The sequence below is a fragment of the Nicotiana tabacum genome, chromosome 7 (assembly GCF_000715075.1).
Source record: "Nicotiana tabacum cultivar K326 chromosome 7, ASM71507v2, whole genome shotgun sequence".
Lineage (NCBI taxonomy): Eukaryota > Viridiplantae > Streptophyta > Magnoliopsida > Solanales > Solanaceae > Nicotiana > Nicotiana tabacum.
This window is the reverse complement of record NC_134086.1, coordinates 25,289,802-25,308,045: the sequence shown is the minus strand read 5'-3', so window position 1 is coordinate 25,308,045 and position 18,244 is coordinate 25,289,802. Positions and strand designations below refer to the sequence as shown.

At 37.0% G+C, this 18,244-nt stretch overlaps 1 protein-coding gene across 1 annotated transcript; it reads right to left on the bottom strand.

Annotated features, from left to right (window-relative positions):
- Window positions 1-836: 836 nt before the first annotated feature.
- Window positions 837-3,974, bottom strand: LOC107828921 (pentatricopeptide repeat-containing protein At5g66520-like). Its single transcript, XM_016656313.2, has 2 exons — window positions 3,652-3,974; window positions 837-3,005 (listed from the first exon to the last, which is right to left on the bottom strand). The coding sequence occupies exon 2, from the start codon at window positions 2,596-2,598 to the stop codon at window positions 1,069-1,071; it is 1,530 nt and encodes a 509-aa protein (XP_016511799.1). The 5' UTR covers window positions 2,599-3,005; window positions 3,652-3,974; the 3' UTR covers window positions 837-1,068.
- Between the last annotated feature and the right edge of the window lie 14,270 nt (window positions 3,975-18,244).

Here is an 18,244-nt window from a genome sequence, read left to right as displayed (position 1 = left end):
AGAATACTAATAATAAGTTAAAAAATTTGACCTCAACCTACTACTACTTGAACTAAGATAGAAGATTCATCTGTTAAGCTATTAAATTGACTTCAAGGGAAAACTAACAGATACATTTTTGCTGAAAGTTTGGACACAAATCTTCGCCAATTCAAATGTTATATTGCTAGTAAGAGACTGGAATCTACGGAACAAGGAACAAGCTACAATTATAGAGTTCTTCCATCAACCTTGAAAGAATTTAATCTTCTTGTAGCTTTAAAATGTGTGTATCAGAGTTTAAATCTTTGTACATTTAATCATAAATTTATTAATAATGTATAACTTTCTTTAATATTTAATTAGTTAAATATGCACATCTTTTGAATCTTTAAATTTGAATAATTTTCTTATCTTGTATGTACATTAAAAAATAATTGATTCTTGGATAATTTTTGTTTATAACAGCCAAAAAAATTTAAAAGTCAAATATTGTTATAGGTATATAACAGGCATTCACTATAAAAACCGAAAAATATCCAAATAAATGATACTGGTATAGAGAGGTTTGACTATATTTTCATTACAACCCACATGCAACTCATGCTTAAAGACCTAGAGCATCAAAAGATGGGTGATACTAGTCGAAAATAAAACAAGAGAAGACAAAAGGAAAGATAAGGGGGTGGGGGAGAATCTAAAACAAATCAACCATAGTGTGATGCTCGATTTACTATGAACACTTCATCACGGATACACACTGTTGAATTTGTAATAATGGGCCAGAAAGCATAAAACTACAAGAAAGCAATGAAGCAAATGACAGTACAGGTTGTTCAAGTAATTAATCAATCTGGTTGGCAGCAATCTTAGGAACCACATAGCTTAGCATAAGAATTAAGAACCACTCTGAATCTGAGTACCAATTTCCACAGGTCATTTTACATAATATGGAGAAACTTAGTTTCAGAAGAAAAACAAAAGAAGGGAAACACATTACTTTTGTCTATAATATGACCATTTAGTATCATATTCAATCAATAAGATACATTACATTAGGCAACGACTAAGCTAGTTACAGACTTCTTGTTACTTAGGATGTAATAAATCACTTGCAAAGGATTTCTCAGCTATATCATTTACCTCTATGACGCTACATCCAGGCTGCTTCTTTGTCCTCATCTCCTCGATCAATTCCCTAACACACTTAGCTTCTACATCTCGACCAGCTTCCCTGTATATATTGTATGCAAGTACACAAGTACCATGGTCAATTACCTTCATGTTAGACAGCTTTCTCCATATCCTATCACCTACTTCAACATTACCATATACCCTACAAGCACCAAGTAAAGCTCCCCATACATTAGCATCCGCTTTCTCTATCCCTCCCATGTTCTCCTCAATGAACTTCTCAGCATCCTCGAGCTTACCAGCTCTTGCTAACAGGTCTACCACGCAGGCGCGATGTTCAAACCTGGGTTCAACCCCATAAACACTGCCCATTCTTGCAAACAGTGAAAGACCTACGTCGACCATTTCTGCATGAGTGCAAGCAGAGAGCAGAGCAACAAAAGTGGTTTCATTTGGCCGATTCCCGCTTGCTATCATCCTATCGAACAATTGAACCGATTTCACTGCATTTCCATTCATTGCAAAGCCTGATATGATGGCATTCCATGCTCCACTATCCTTATAAGTCATCGCTTCAAAAACTGATGAAGCCGACTCCATTCTACCACATTTAGAGTACATGTCAACTAATGCAGTAGCCAATATTGGGTTTGACTCGTAATTATAATGCTTAGCAAATGAATGTACCAAAAGACCTTGTGCCAGTGCACCTAGATGAGCACAAGCCGTGAGAATACTCACAAGAACAGACTCGTTCGGCTTAAGACCGTCTTCTTCCATCCTCCGATACAAGCAAAGCACCTCCTTAAAATCACTAGCCCGTGAATATGCTGCCATCATTGCACTCCAAGAAATCACATTTCTCTCTGGCATTTCATCAAACAACAATCTAGCTTTCCCCACCTCCCCTATTTTCCCATATCCATCAATCATGCTGGTCCACATAACCACATCTCTGTTGGTAATTTCATCAAACAACATACGTGCTCTGTCCATCTCGATATTTAGGGAATAAAATTCAATCAATGCTGCAACAATAAACCGGTCATGTTGTAATCCCAATTTCAGTAAATGGGCATGCACTGAAAAACCATGTTGACCAAACTCATTTAAAATCATTGAACAAGCCTTTATCAATGGCGGAAAAGTATAATTATTTACAATAAGCTTATTTCTTAGCATATCTTTGTAGCATAGAACTGCTGGTATCGGCAAATCTGATTGCATGTATCCTCTGATCATGGTATTGTACAGAAAAGTACTTTGGTAGCCAAGATTTTGAAACACAATACGCAAATAATTAAAGAAAGAAGGATTGCTAGAATTGACGGCAAATGAAAGAAGTGGGGCAATGGCTGATGGAGTTTCAGGGAGGTAGAATTTGAGGAGTTGGCAGTGGAGTTCTTTTAGGTGGTTGAGCGTTCTGCACTTTTGTGTGAAGGGCGTTAAGGCAGAGTGAGTTTCGCTGACTGCTTTTCGGATCATTTAGAATGGTGAAAAGATCTTCTTTTTTTCCCATTCCTCATCTCAGGAAACAAGTCCTAAGACTTCTCCAATACATGATACTTCCTTTCAAACCAGCACAGCTACCTTTGAAATACTGATCATTTGTCTGAGGTTTCTAGGGGTAATGGTTCAACGCCCTTAGTGGCTTTACCAGATTCTCTAGTACATGTTACAATTGCATACATTCTACTGCACAACCACCAGAGCAGAGAATGTAGATTAAACCACTTCCTGATCCTAAACTATTTTAATCGCTTTAGCTGATAATGATTGATCATACTAATATATATACTAACTGCAAGCATCGTGCATATTCTTATAATGTAAGTCGCCTGGTTTGTCCACACATCTTTGCAGATGTAGCTGATCAGGAGAACATACTCGGCCTGGCAGTCGAAAACAGTTAAGGCAACAATATCAGTGAACGATTAATCACAATTCTACACACAAATAGGCAATTGCCCGGAAATCCACACTTTAGAAGTAATGTTTCCAAGATAGATGGTGTATCCAGTAAAGTAAGTATTATGACACATGTTACAGTCTCAAGAAATAGCCAGTCCAATTTGCCCCCCGGCTTTGGTTCAGTGGTATACTCGCAGTAGAGGGACGGACCCATTATCCAATGAGTTTTGTTCAAGCTGGCCCTCGAGGATTTCTCGGTAATCACAAAAAAAAGTCCAATTTCCTACACATGGTAACTTAAGTGATAACTTGTTCATCATGGAACAAAAAAAAAAAAACTAATAACAGGAAAATATGTTTATCTTGTTCTCACACCCATCGGCCATCTAGACATTTTAACAAACACCTAGCATTCAATTAAACTAACGGCTTTACAGCAGCTGCAAACTTGCAACTGGTGATTCACTTAATTATCCCTTCAAACACAGATATGGAGAAAAATTACTTCATGCATACTACAAACTATACACGTATTAATTCCACCTCATTTCCAACACAAAAACATAAACACGCAGAAACTCAGCAAGTATGTTGTAAAGAACGAGAAACAAAGAGTTTATAACACACCTATTGATTGTCTTCTCTTCAGTTTCTTATAGCATATCAACGATTGCAAAGAAACCAACTGTTACGAAAGGCATTGAACTTTTTCTCTATATCAACATGGCGAAGTGCACAAATAGCCGATTTTAAGACATCTATTTAAAGAATAGACATTTTTACAAAGAATTTAAAGTTTAGCCGCTTCAAAATCACTTTGATGGTCTGAAGTTAGAAAATCGGGTGTCTCAAGTTTTCAAATTCAGACCAATGGGTCTGGTTTCGCTCTATTGAAGCCTCAATTATGAAATTTGAATAAAGTTAGGCTTTGGTTCATATCCGAAAGCGGCTCTAGGGGGAGAAATTCAAAAATAGCCAGTTTACAAGTGGTCATTCAAAAATGAAAATACGCGAGCATAATATACTACTGAATTCCAATATATTATAATGGAGTTCCAGCATAAGTATATTGGAACTCCAGCATAATATACTGGAGTTCCAGTATAATATACCAGTCCAGTAATATGTTGGAAGTTCATATACAGTTGCTCTAATTTCCAGTATATTGTGCTGGAACTTTTTGCATGTTGGAGTTCCAGCATAATATGCTGGAAGTTCATACACAGGTACACTGATCTCCAGTATATTATGCTGGACCGGTCCCTGTTGCAGCAAAATAGTAATTATTTTTCAATGACTTTACAAACGCTGGCTATTTTTGAATGACCAGCCCGAAAATTGGCTAGCTCGTGCTATTTTAACGGCTCTAGGCTAAGGCAAGTGAAGCTCTTGCCTTAGGCCACAAATACTACTTAAGGCACTAAAAATATAAAATATTACTATATAATGTATGTAAATATATATATTTATAAATTATTGATAAAATATTTCAAATTTTAATACTTTTGTTAATGAGTTAATAGGATAAAACTTTTAGGAACATTTGGTTTAGGAGCCAAAAGAGCTTTTCTGGCGCAAATCCGAATTAGTCGGGCCCTAATATGGGTATTGAATACCTGGTGAGAAATCCAAAAAAAAAAAAAGGCTCCACCCACAGGGAGAGCGGTTACCAGAGAGAGATTGTAATTAAAAAGAGTAAGAGAAAAGTCATCCCGTGACTAGAACTGGCTCAAGCCAAGGGAAAATTCTCTCACTAAATTAAATAATATATTTACCTTCTCATCAATTCTATTTTTATTTTTTTATTTCTTTATGTATAATCTTTTCATATTTTTTACTATTTTAATTTCTAATTTCAACTTAGATTCTCTAAATTAGCTATTCTTTTTTATCACATTTGATTGATCAACCCATCAGAACGCAAGTTCTTGTGTCTCATCTTTTTTAACTAAGAAATTCCCACAAGTGTCATAAGGTTCAAAACACGATGGATAATTGGCTCAACCCTTTTACCATTTTCACTAAATGCTATATTTTTGTATAAGGGAAAGTTCAATATGACATGCGCCTAACCCACACATTATACGTTGCTATCTCACCACTAGATCAAAGCCATGTAGACTTAGTTTAATATGACATGCGCCTAACCCACATATTATATGTTGTTATCTCACCACTAGATCAAAGCCATGTAGACTTTTTTGGTCTCAATATTATATGAATTATATGAATGAAATTTTAAGGTCTTTTAATATATTTTAGTTTTAAGCCACCAGTTCCATTAAGCCGCGTGATTAATGATCAACAATTAGCTATAGATCACTGCCCTATGAACGTGTTGTTCAACCATCTTCATTTACATTTGGTAACTAATAGCCTATTTGGCCAAGCTTATTTTTGGCCAAAAGTGTTTTTTTTTTTGCCAAAAGCACTTTTGGCCAAAAATTGAGGTATTTGGCCAAGCTTCTAGAAGGAAAAAAGTGCTTTTGAGGAGAAGTAGAAGCAGTTTTGGAGAAGCAGAAAAAAATAGTTTCTCTCCAAAAGCACTTTTTTGAGAAGCATTTTTGAGAAAAATATACTTAGAAGCAATTTTTTAAAGCTTGGTCAAACACTAATTGCTGCTCAGAAGTGCTTTTTAAACTAATTAGCCAAACACAAACTGATTCTCACCAAAAGTACTTTTGAGAAAAACACTTTTGAAAAAAAAAGCACTTCTCAAAATAAGCTGATTTTTGCAGCTTGGCCAAACGGGCTATAAATAACACATTCAATCAGCTGTAGGTTGCTTCCTGTCACTAGCATATCATCCACATAAACTAGAATCACAACAATGTCTGATTCCTACCACTTGATGAACATGGAGTGACTCTGATGAAAACCAGAATGCAATAGTGCTTTTGTTAATTTCAGATTCCACTGCCTACTGGCTTGTTTAAGCCCATAGAGGAATTTTACAAGTTTGCAGACCACACCTTGCTCCCCCTAACTAGTAAAACCTTGTGGAAGCTCCATATAGACCTTATCATGAAAGTCTCCTTGCAATAAAGTATTGTACACATCTAGTTGATAAAGAAACCAATTCTGCATAGCAACAATTGAAATAACAGTCCTGACAGTAGCTATGTTAACCACTGGAGAGAATGTCTCATTATATCTTCTCTTTGGTTATAGCCTTTAGCTACTAGCCTAGTTTTAAATCTTTATACCTCTCTATTATCCTTGAGTTTCGCTTTGTACGCCCATTTGTATTCTATAGGTCTCTTTCCTGGCGGTAGTTTAACCAATTTCCATGTATTATTCTCTTGTAAATACCTGAATTTTTGCATGCATTGCTTCTACCCATCTTTTATCTTGGGAGGCCTACTGGAACTTCTTAGGTTCTATGATTGCTGAAAAAGCTCCAAGATATGTATGATGAGATGATGATAATATATCATAGTTGACAGAGTCTTTAATAGGATACAGAATTGAGCTAGCAGAAGGTTTGTTGGTGACATAATCTGTCATCCATACAGGCTCCTTGGAGCCTTTTTAAGATCTCCTCATAGGGACACCAGTGCCAATATTGCTTATGGCTGGAAAGATTACCTCTACATGTTCATCTGAGTTTGGTGGCTCATGTGAGGTAGAGGTATTCTAAAGGCTCTCATTCTCATGAACATCTTCAAAAGGTGAAACATTCTGGGGGTCATTATTTAGGAGGATATCTCCTGAGACAGTTACTGGATCAATTGTTGTAGTCGACTTAAATACAGGGGACATAGTATTGTTGAAGTTGCTGGCAAATTGTTATCATCATGTATGAGATAAGGATCTATTGTTTTATCTATCTCTGTTGACTGAAGCTAAAATGGGAAGACATTCTCTCTAAAAATGATATCCTTATTTGCAAAGAATAGATGTTTCTCCAAGTCATAGAGAATGTAACCTTTGGTTACACTAGAATATCCCATAAATATTGTCTTATTTGCCCTGTTGGCAAACTTATCTCCCTTTGGTAATGCAATAGCAAAACAAAGACATCGTAGTGTCCTTAAATGACTTGCAGAAGGTTTTTTGTTGAAGAACACACTTCATAAGGTGATTTCCCTTCAAGAACTACAGATTAGTCTGTTTATCACGTAAGCTACATCCAATATGCCATGACCCCAAAGTCTGAGAGGGGTGTGACCTTGAAACCTTATTGCTCTTGCAACCTCGAGTAGATGCACGTGCTTCCTCTCTGCCACCCCATTGTGTTGGGGTGGGTAAATACATCTTCTCTGATGTATAATCCCCAACATTTACACAGTTCTTGCATTTTTGAGTTCACAAACTCCCCTACATTATCAGATCTAATTGTTTGAACTACAACATAAACTGATTAGCAATCATTTTAATGAAGTTCTTTAAAACTATGATAACATCTTATTTGAATTTCAACAAAAAACTTATGTCACACGAGAATAGTCATCTACAACGGTTAGAAAATATTTTTTTTCCATCAAAAGTTGGCGTATTATAGGGATCTCAAACATCTAAATATAGCAGCTGAAACACCTTACTTGATCTGCTAGTACTTAAAGAAAAACATAATTTGTGATACATTTATGTACTACAGACTGACAAATTTCTATGTTGTATCCTAGAAGCCTTTTCATAGATCCTCCCGAAGCATGTGCCAGCCTTTTGTGCCAGATCATTGCTTCTTCTTTATTCTCTTGTACGGTTAGTCCTCTTGCAATTCCTTTGCCCTGTGATTCTTTTGGATTGTTTATTTGTGAAACCAGCTGATAAAGCCCATCTTTTTTTTACCAATACCCTCCATCCCCTAGTGAAGATGTCCTAGGATAAACAAAAATAAGAGTAGAATGCAACTAAGCACTTAAGATCTTTTGTTACTTTGGAAAATAACATGAGATTGTATTGAAATCTGGTGTAAACAAGACATTTTTGACCTTCTCTGTGCCTGTTATTCTACAGTTTCCAATGTGTGTAACCTGTGCTACTTTTCCATTTGGCAAATTAACCTTCTTGGTGTCTTTAGTATCAACTGCTTTAATGTTACTTAACAATCTTATATCTACGACCATATGATTGGTTGCTCCTGTATCTGTTATCCAATGTGTCGTTGTTATATCAATCAGAAATGAGTAAGCATTACCTGTCATGTTGGCTATATTTTTCTGTGGTGGTTCTCAATTAGTGTTCATACTCAGCATCTTCATAATCTGTTTATATTGTTCTGTGGTCAATTGTGATGCTCTAGCTATCTCTCCTTTGTTAGATCCCTCAAATTGTCCAGTGTTTCCTGCATTCGCAACAGTTATGTTTGGATGAACATTCTATGCAGTGGCCATGTTCATTGTGAGCACGTAATTTTTGCCTTACGAAAACTACTCCAAAATAAATCAAAAATAAAATAAATTTCTTTTACTGTGTAATTCTTGAATTTGCGTGGTGTTAAATATTTGTGTTATGTCCGTAAATATTTACTTTGTCATAATAAAAATGAAAATTAAAATAAAATACATGTTGCATGCATATAGGATTTTATTATGCATTTGAAAGATAATTTAAATAAAATCACAAAAAATATGCATTCGTTCTATTTTTAAATGTGTCGTTATGTGATTAATGATTTATCTACGTGTTAATGGTTATTTAAAGATAATTAGTATTATTGTAATGATAATTTTGTTTTATAATTTTTTATTTGGATTTTATTAATTAATAATAGAATAGAATAAAATAAAATAAGTTGTAAAACAAAAATTGGACCTGGATTAAAATCCAGGCCCAAAACCAAATTACTCCCCCTTCAGCCCAATTCAGGAAACCCAGGCACCGGTCCAAATCAAACGAGTCAAAACGACATCGTTTGATTATAGTTTATCAGGGACCGTTGGATCAAAGCCAACCAACGGCTGAGATCCCACGAACCTTAACCCATATCCATTACCCGACCCAATGCCCCGATTCAGCCCGACCCCAGCAGTGAACCAAATGACACCGTTTGGCTAAGTGAACCAATCCTAGCCATCTATTCTCATTGATCCAACGGTCAAGATTAATCCACCCCACCCCTATATAAGGACCAAAACCTTACCCCGGCCCCCTAGCCAAACCCCCCCTCCTTCCCTATTCATCGTCCCTACCGAAACTCACCCCTAACCCTAGCCGCCCTAGGATCCCACCGCCTGAAACCCGGCGGCAACAACGCCGCCGGTCACCAAAATAACACCCTAGAACCCCCTGAACATCCTCTATCCAGATATGCTAGCCACTTGGCTCGAATCTTCTTGAAGGTTCTCGAATCTTCATTTGAAGATTCGAGCCGAGTTTAGATCTAAACCAAACAACCCCTAGTTGACACCATAGTACCCCATAGCATGCTTTGTTATGGATCTGATGTTTGTTTGGCTCGAATCAGTTCCGAGTTTCTCGAATCTTCTCTTGAAGATTCGGACCAAACAAGAACAAACTCATATCCGTTCTAAACTGACACCAAATGACCCCTAGGCTACCCTCACCCTTGTGTCGTATTTAGTCCCCCTCGAATCTGACAAGAAATGGTTAAGTCCCAAATTGAACCTTCAAGAACCCTAGAAATACCAGACTTTTGGATTTTGTTCACTTCAGACGAAAGATTGAGGTTTAATCGACCTTACTAAGGTCTGTTTGATTTCAAACAAAGTCCAAATCCAAGTTGAGTTGAGTCCGGTTAAAATTGAAGGATTCGAAGGTATTTTTTCTGTTTCTAATGAATATTCTACATGTATTCTTGTTTGTTTAATAACCTGTTAATTTTTCATTTTTTTTGATTAATTCTGTCATCTTTATCTCCTACCCGTCTACTTAATCCAAACATGAATTATTTCTGTTGGTTGTGATTGTTTACAATGTGTGTAATCGACTCGATTAAGTTCGTCGATTAGTTATATTACGAATTTTCATTTCTAAAAATGCTGACTGAAACAGTCTGCTTCTATTGTTTTAGATTGATTATGGACAAATGTTGTAAATAGTCAACTGATTAATACTCGTCAATTAAATCATGTTTGTTTGTGAATCAGTGAATTCAAATGTATGCTGTATATGTTGTTTTCTGAACAGGGCATTGTCAGTATATTGACAATGCTCCTGTGTATGTTTGAACTTAGTTCAATTTGAAGATCAGTTTGAATTATTATGCTGAACTCAGTGTAATATTGTTGTAATGTCAAGTTTGAATTCAAGTTTACAAAAGTTGGTCAAATACAATTGTGTTAGGAGGTTAATAGGATTGGTTATAGCTGTAAAATCAGAAGGATAATTAAGTTTATACAGATTATAGAATCTGTTTTGCAGTAGGTTCTGATTTTTCAGTAATAACATCAGGATTTCAGGGGGGTACTATTGGGATTGAAATAATGTGATAGTGTGCTGATAATGGAATGTTAATGGCTATTAGTTAATGATACTAATGGGGAACAAGGGATAATGGGCTGCTAGAAATCAGGAAAAAGTTAACTTAATGGGATTTAAAGTAGTAAAGGCAGATTTTAATGGAATTTTTCTGTTTTTAAAAGATAAAAGGGGGTCCGGGCAGCACTTAAAAAAGGGGGGACAGACCAGTATAAGATAGAGGGGATTGGGACTGATTTAGAGGGGAGTTTTTTTTGAGAAAGATTTTTGAGAGTTCAAGAAAAAATCTGATTTAGGAGAAGAGAAGAAGAAAAATCTGATTTAGGAACCTTTTCAGACAGAAAAGAAAGGAAAGAGAGAAAATCAGTAGTTCAAAAAAATCTGATTTAGCAGATTTTAAGAGAATGAAAAGTCAGATTTGAGTGTGGAAAATCAAGCAGGAATTCAAAAAATGAAAATCTGAAGAGGAAAAAGAAACAGAAAAGAAACAAAAGAGAACAGTCACACACACACACACAGATACAGCATCAGAAACAGAAAATCAGAAAAATGGGAATTTGAAACTGAAAAGAAACTGAAATCTGAAATATTGTTCTTTTGTTGAATCTGTTCAACTTTATTTGATTCCACTGTTCAGTTAAAATCTGAAGTGTCTTTAAAAAATACTGTACTGTGCATCTGGTTTCCTCGGGTCGTATTATTGCTCAAATCTGTGGAAATACTGCTATTCTGCTGAATTTGTTACTGCTGCTACTGCTGAAATTTTAACTTCTTCTACCTTCATTTTCAGGTACTTATCTTTTAGATTCTATGTTGGAAAGAGATTCAGCATGACGAATCAATGAAGCTTGAATTGCAATTCTATTTTTATTTTGTTTAAGTTCGTTATTTTAAAAGTTCAGTCTTGTTTGGCGTTTGGTTAATGTAGTAGTATGTTTGACATGATAATTAGTAGTTGATTATTCTCTTTTAAAACTCATATAAGTGCTGTAATAATATTATCTATATTAGAATTTTTCATTAGTGTAGTTATATGTGAGTTGTCAAAACAGGGAGTATGGCATGAAAATGGGCCATTGATTACATCCCATAATACCTTTAGCTAAATGTAAAGTAGAATGGAAGTATTAAGAAGTTACATTAGTAGTATATCTTGTAAAAAAAAATATGATTTTGTTTAGATTGATATAAGCTATTATATGGCATGATGACATGTATATTTATAATCATATGAGTAAGGTGAGTTGGTATAGCTCGTTAAAGTGTTAAAAATATTATGAATGTTTAGACGCGCAATTATGTTGTATGTAATACAATTTTATGGAATCAATTCGAATAATAACTCCTTTCTCATCAATTTGATTATTTAGCGTTATAAATAAACTAAGCAATTATAATTTTGGATTAAAAACAAGTATGTGAGAATGAGATGATATGTATAAGAACAAATTGCAACAATTTATATCAGTGGTAAGTAGAAATAAAACTTGCACTAAATAAAATAATAAAAGTTCTTGAAAAATGTTTCTTCCCTTTATAAATCATTTTTAGTTTCATACACAATTCATTCTTTGGCATATATATATATATATATATATATATATATATATATATATATATATATATATATATATATATATATATATATATATGTTGTATTTGTTAAAAATCCTATTTTTTATTATTTTCTTCGAATTTGAATAGCGGGATGAATATAATTTATACTCGAAAATTATAATCAACGGGCAACATTTAATAGATTGTGAATGCTCTTTCAAAGAATTTAAGGGCCTCTAAAATGGGAGTTCTCATGATTCTCACATAAAATGTATGAATATAATAAACAATTTGTGGAAAATCCATAATACCATTACGAATATTTTGCGCGATTAGGGATGCGTTCGCGTACCCTGATTACATTTTTTTTAAAAAAAAAAAAACAAATTCGGATTATGCGTACGCGCAATTTCGAGCGAATATTTAAGAAAAGGATTTTTCCAAGGATGTTAAAATAATTTCATATAACCCGAGATGTGCAGTTCATTGTCTAAATACAAGGGTGATGATGTTCCTGATTTTATTTTTCGAACATATTTTTTTTATAATAAAACTATAACCATTTTTATTGTGTACACGTACGCGTGGCACAATTCCCGGTAATTATAAAAATATAGAATACGAATATACGTACGCGTAATTCGCCCATATAGTTGTAAACAATAAGTAAAAAGCAGTAGTAGAATCATGCAATAAAAACGTATTTAGTAAAATCAAGATAATTAAGCCAATAATAAAAACAGTTAAGCGACCGTGCTAGAACCACGGAATTCGAAAATGCCTAACACCTTCTTCCGGATTAACAGAATTCCTTACTCAGGATTTCTGGTTCGCAGAATAAATAACAGAGTCATATTCTCCTCGATTCAGGGATTAAAACCGGTGACTTGGGACGCCCTAAAATTCCCAGGTGGCGACTCTGAAATTAAATAAATCCCGTTTCGACTGTCCTTCAATTGGAGAAAACTCCCTCACGCGCCCCGCGGGCGCGGTAAAAAGGAGGTGCGACAGCTCTGGCGACTCTGCTGGGGAACGTTGTGTTACTGTGACCCAGAACCATTGGTTCAGGGTTTAAAGAATTCGAGCTTATAATATCTGTGTTAATTGGCTTTATTTACTATATGATTTTCAACTGTTTATATGCTAATATGCTAAATGTTGCTTTTTACCGCTTTAATATTATTTGAATTGTGAATATATACAACTGCTACGAAACCCCCTTCCTTCTGAGTCTTCTAAATTTATGGTGTACACGTGCGCGTGACCCACCTTTCTGTTAAAGTCATACCAAATAAGATGGAGTTGGGACAAGTAACTAGGCCGGGCAGACTTTCGTGCTCCCGGTACGTTGCCCCCGCTTCGGCTCAAACTGTCCGTTTGGGTAAGCCAGGTTTAGAACAATCAACCTCAGGTTTTTCACTTAGAATAACTCAGCCATGTACCGGATCCCTAATAGGAACGTATATTTGCATCATGTACATTTGGCCTTGGAGACTCAACACAGGGGTTGGGTCTGTCTAGGACAGGTGAACCCGAAATAAAAAGACCATCATGATGCGTCCTACTTGCTACTTGTGCATTCATTTGCCCCGAACATGCTTGTTGACCAGCTTAAATGAAATCATGGTGAGAAGAGGGGAATAAAATGGGTTGTTTTTTAAAAAAAAAAATTCAAAAAAAAAAAAATTCAAAAAAGAAAAATAGTTTTAAATCTTGAAATAAAGGTATTTAATAAATAAAAAAATTTTGAAAATGATTTTTTAGTATAAATTTTCAAAATGAATTTTGACTTTATTAAAATTAAATTTCAGATACAAAATGAGCACCACACAAAGCCCCTCGTCCACGAGTACAGAAGAATTTCTATTTCAACTTCAAATGTGGTGGTATGATTTAGGCGAAAATGGTCAAAAATGGGTCGTCAAGCATTTGGGAAATCTCACGGACATTATGAAAGTTAAACCCCATGATGATCTGATTGCGGCGTTAGTAACTTTTTGGGACCCTGTTCACAATGCCTTTCGTTTCTCTGACTTCGAGCTTACTCCTACATTAGAGGAGATAGTTGGATATGCTGGTTTTGATGGAAGTCTAAGAAATCAAAGCTTGATATTCACAAAGGCTCCTTCGGTACATCGATTCTTCGGTCTTCTGAACATCAACAGTCAAATCAGGAAAAACAATGTCATCAATGGATGTTGTTCCTTCAACTTTTTGTATTCAAGGTTCGGAAAGTCAGATGGGTTCGAAATTCATGAGAAAGGCCTTACTAACAAGCAAAACAAAGACACTTGGCAGATTCACCGTCGCTTTGCCTTCATGGTGGCTTTTCTAGGAGTCATGGTCTTCCCAAACAAAGAGCGAACAATTGATATTCGCACCGCGAAAGTTGTGCAAATCCTCACGACCAAAGAAAATCACACCCTTGTCCCCATCATTCTATCAGATATTTATCGGGCTTTAACTTTATGTAAATCAGGAGCAAAGGTCTTCGAAGGATGCAAAATTTTGTTGCAAATGTGGGTGATGGAGCATCTCCAACAACAGCCCAAGGTCATACAGTATGGGTCAAACAATGATAATTGCATCGAGAGCTATGAGGAAAGAACAAAAAATTATCAGGCTCCAGAAGGGATAAAAGCATGGGTATCTCATCTAAAGGCTTTAACGGCAAATCAAATTGAATGGACTCTGGGATGGCTCCCGATGAGGGAAGTAATACACATGTCAGCCTCAAATAGTTATCTACTACTATTGGGATTGAGAAGCATTCAGCCGTATGCACCACTGAGAGTCCTAAGGCAATTAGGGAGATATCAAATAGTTCCTGATGATGAAGATTTGAGTGTGCAAGTAATCGAATTACACCCAGAAGCCACTATTCCCGAGGCTCTACTTCAGCAGATGTGGAATGGGTGCCGATACTTGAAAAGTGATACTCAAGTCCCAGACGCTACAAAGGGTGAGATAAATCCTGGATATGCAAGGTGGTTTGAAAAACGGTCTCGCGTGGATGATGTACCAGAGCCTGAGCTAAGAAGGCCAACAAAAAGACCCCATGTTCAAAACTTCAATGATAAAATCTAAGAACGGTTGATCTGGGGAGAAAAGGAAAAAGGGTACAAAGCAACTATCCATGCCCTAAAAGAAAATCTCAGAAGCCTCAGTTTGGAGAAAGATTTGCAAGCACAAGAAGCCGAAGGCGAGAAAAAGAGTCTAGCTTGTGAGAATGAAAATCTTCATGCTCGATTCCAAAAAATGAAAAGAGTTTCTCAAACGCCAAAGAGGAGCTGGAAGGATCAAAAAACCATCGCCAATCTCTTTGAAAGAATGCAAGATTATGATTCCATTCTTGCGGAAAACGAAAGGGCATTGAACAAAGCAAAAGAAAGGATCCAACAATTAAACGAAGAAGCCAGATCTAACAAGGAACACCAAGATAGGCAATCCGAAAAAGACAAGGCACAATTCAAGAAGGAAAAAGACTATTGGATGCGATCAGAAGACCAGCTTCGTGCACAACTAGAAGAGGCAAGAAGATGCAACAGAGAACATCAACAAGCAGACCTCGACAGGGAAAGATCGCAAGCAAGATTAGAGCAGGCCAGACTCCGAGCTCTGTTAGAATCAGCTCTAGATCGTGAAAACCATGTCAGAGATATAGCCACCACTCGTCAGCAGCAATTGCAAGACCAAGACCAACGTCTCCAAGGTTTCAGGGCACAAATCCACGACCTGGCAGTCTTCACATCTCAAAGTTATGTAAACTGCCAAGGAATGGATTATGAAAGGTTTACAGAGCATGCGCCCACTTTTGCTCGTCATCTAGCAATGGAGTTGGAAAGGATGTATCGTACGTTGGGAGGCCATCCAGGTCAAGCCCCACATTGAGCAGATAATCCAATATTTGACAACAAAAGTGGAAAGTGGGGCATGTTGTGAGATGTTAAGAATTGTATCTTTTATTTTGATTTAAGTGTGTGTGTTTCAACCCATTTTCTTAAAGTTTTCAAATGTAATTCCATCTTTGTGTAATGAATAAAAGTGATTGCCTTTAGTCGCAAGGTCTGATTCATGTAAGGCATGATACGTAGGCAATCTCTAAGATTCGACCACCACGATAAAAGATATATATAATAAATAAAAGTTAATGACAATAAAAATTTCAAGAAAGCTGGGACGACACAAGCAGCCGAGCAAATGCATAATAGAAAGGGATTATTTGTCTAGGAGCATTGCATCTCAACGTGTGATTATATATGTGTTAAACTCTCAAAACTAATAAGTTTGTTCATTTCCAGAATTCAAGCAGTTAGTTTCTCTAAAGAGTATACTGGCATATTATCACTATCACACAAGATCAAAAGGACCAATACCCGAAAGTATGTCTATCCCAGATGTTGACACAGGTATGGAGATAGAGGAGATGGATGTCGGGAAAATGAAAGAAGAGATGTTTAAGCTCAAGCAGCAAATGGCTGAGATGTACCAAGCCTGGTCTATAGGACAGTTACCCTCATCTTACCCAAATAACCCCGCTCCATCAATGACCCAAACTCAGGATAATATTACCACTGAATTATCCCCAAACTTCCCCATTTACCAGCACTACCGAGGCACCACCTCTCAGACACCGCAGTCTCCACCTCCAAAACCCGTTCCATATTTTCCTCCACCTATGACTCCTGTTTTCGTAGCACCTCCCCCTGCTACATTCCACAAATCTCCTAGTGAGCCTACATTCCAGGCCCAGGACAACCAATATTGCCCCCCGGAGCCCACCCTCAAAGCTTCCGAAATTCATTCAACTACTCCTCGTTTTGATCTCCCAACCGAAATTGACAAGCCAACTAAAAATGTTGAACAAGAAGAGATGTTCAGGAAGGTCAAGAGTCTAGAACAATCGTTCAGAGACATGCGAGGATTAGGCGGGCAAGTCAGTGTAGCATACAAAGATTTATGCTTATTCCCCAATGTACAATTGCCAGTTGGCTTCAAGATGCCCAAATTTGACCTATACAGCGGGCACGGCGACCCAATAGCCCACTTAAGGGGTTTCTGTAGCAAGATGCGAGGAGCTGGGGGAAAGGATGAATTATTGATGGCTTACTTCAGTCAAAGTTTAAGCGGATCAGCTTTGGAGTGGTATACACGCCAGGACCATGGGAGATGGTACACCTGGGATGACCTGGCACAGGCATTCGCATACCATTTCCAATACAATCTGGAAATCATCCCAGATCGATTATCTTTGACAAAATTTGAGAAGAAACACAATGAAAGTTTCAGAGAGTATGGTTTTCGGTGGAGAGAACAGGCAGCAAGAGTGGATCCTCCTATGAAGGAGAGCGAAATGGTAGACTACTTCCTCCAAGCCTTGGAACCGACTTACTATGCCCATTTGGTTTCAGCGGTTGGGAAATCATTCAACGAAGTAGTGAAGATGGGAGGTATGGTGGAAGAAGGCCTCAAGACAAATAAAATCATGAGCTATTCAGCAATTAAGGCAACTACTCAAGCTATTCAAGGCGGGGTAGGAGGAATCGGAAGAAAGAAGAGGGAGGAAGCAGCAGTAGTTGATTCAGGAATTTGGCCGGGACCCAGAGGTTCACCGCTTTACTATAATCAACAACGACCTCGCCAATCAGCTTACCACCATGATTCATCCCAACACTACTATCACCCTTCAGAGCCTCATTTTTCTATTAACCATACTCAAGCATACAATCAGCCACCTGTTCACACCAATTGGCGTGCTCCTGTCACACCAAATACTTACCCACGAGCCTATCCAGGACCAGGTTTCAGGCCTAGGCCAGCATTCAGGGGAGAAAGGGAACAGAAAAAGAAAACTTACACTCCATTGGGAGAGTCTTACACTAGTCTATTCCACAGGCTGAGACAGCTAGACATGCTGAGACCAATACAATCCAAACTACCCAATCCTCCTCCAAAGAATCTGGATTACACCATTAGCTGTGAATATTGCTCCGGTGCACCAGGCCATGATACGGAGAAATGCTGGCATTTGAAAAATGCAATACAAGAGCTGATTGATACTAATAAAATCGAGGTTCAAACCCCTGAAGCCCCAAATATCAATAGAAATCCAATGCCAGCCCATCAAGAGGCTAATATGATAGAAATCATACAAGCTGATGGGGAGACAAAGAAGCCGTCACAAACTGTCATGATGATCAAGTCTCATGAAACCAAGCCAGATAAGCAGTTGATAGAGGAGAAGCCGGTGTCTAAGCAAAACAAAAATGGTGATGAA

Excerpts from the sequence above, each read along its gene's own strand:
- LOC107828921 (XM_016656313.2), bottom strand. The coding sequence starts at position 2,598 with ATGATCCGAAAAGCAGTCAGCGAAACTCACTCTGCCTTAACGCCCTTC.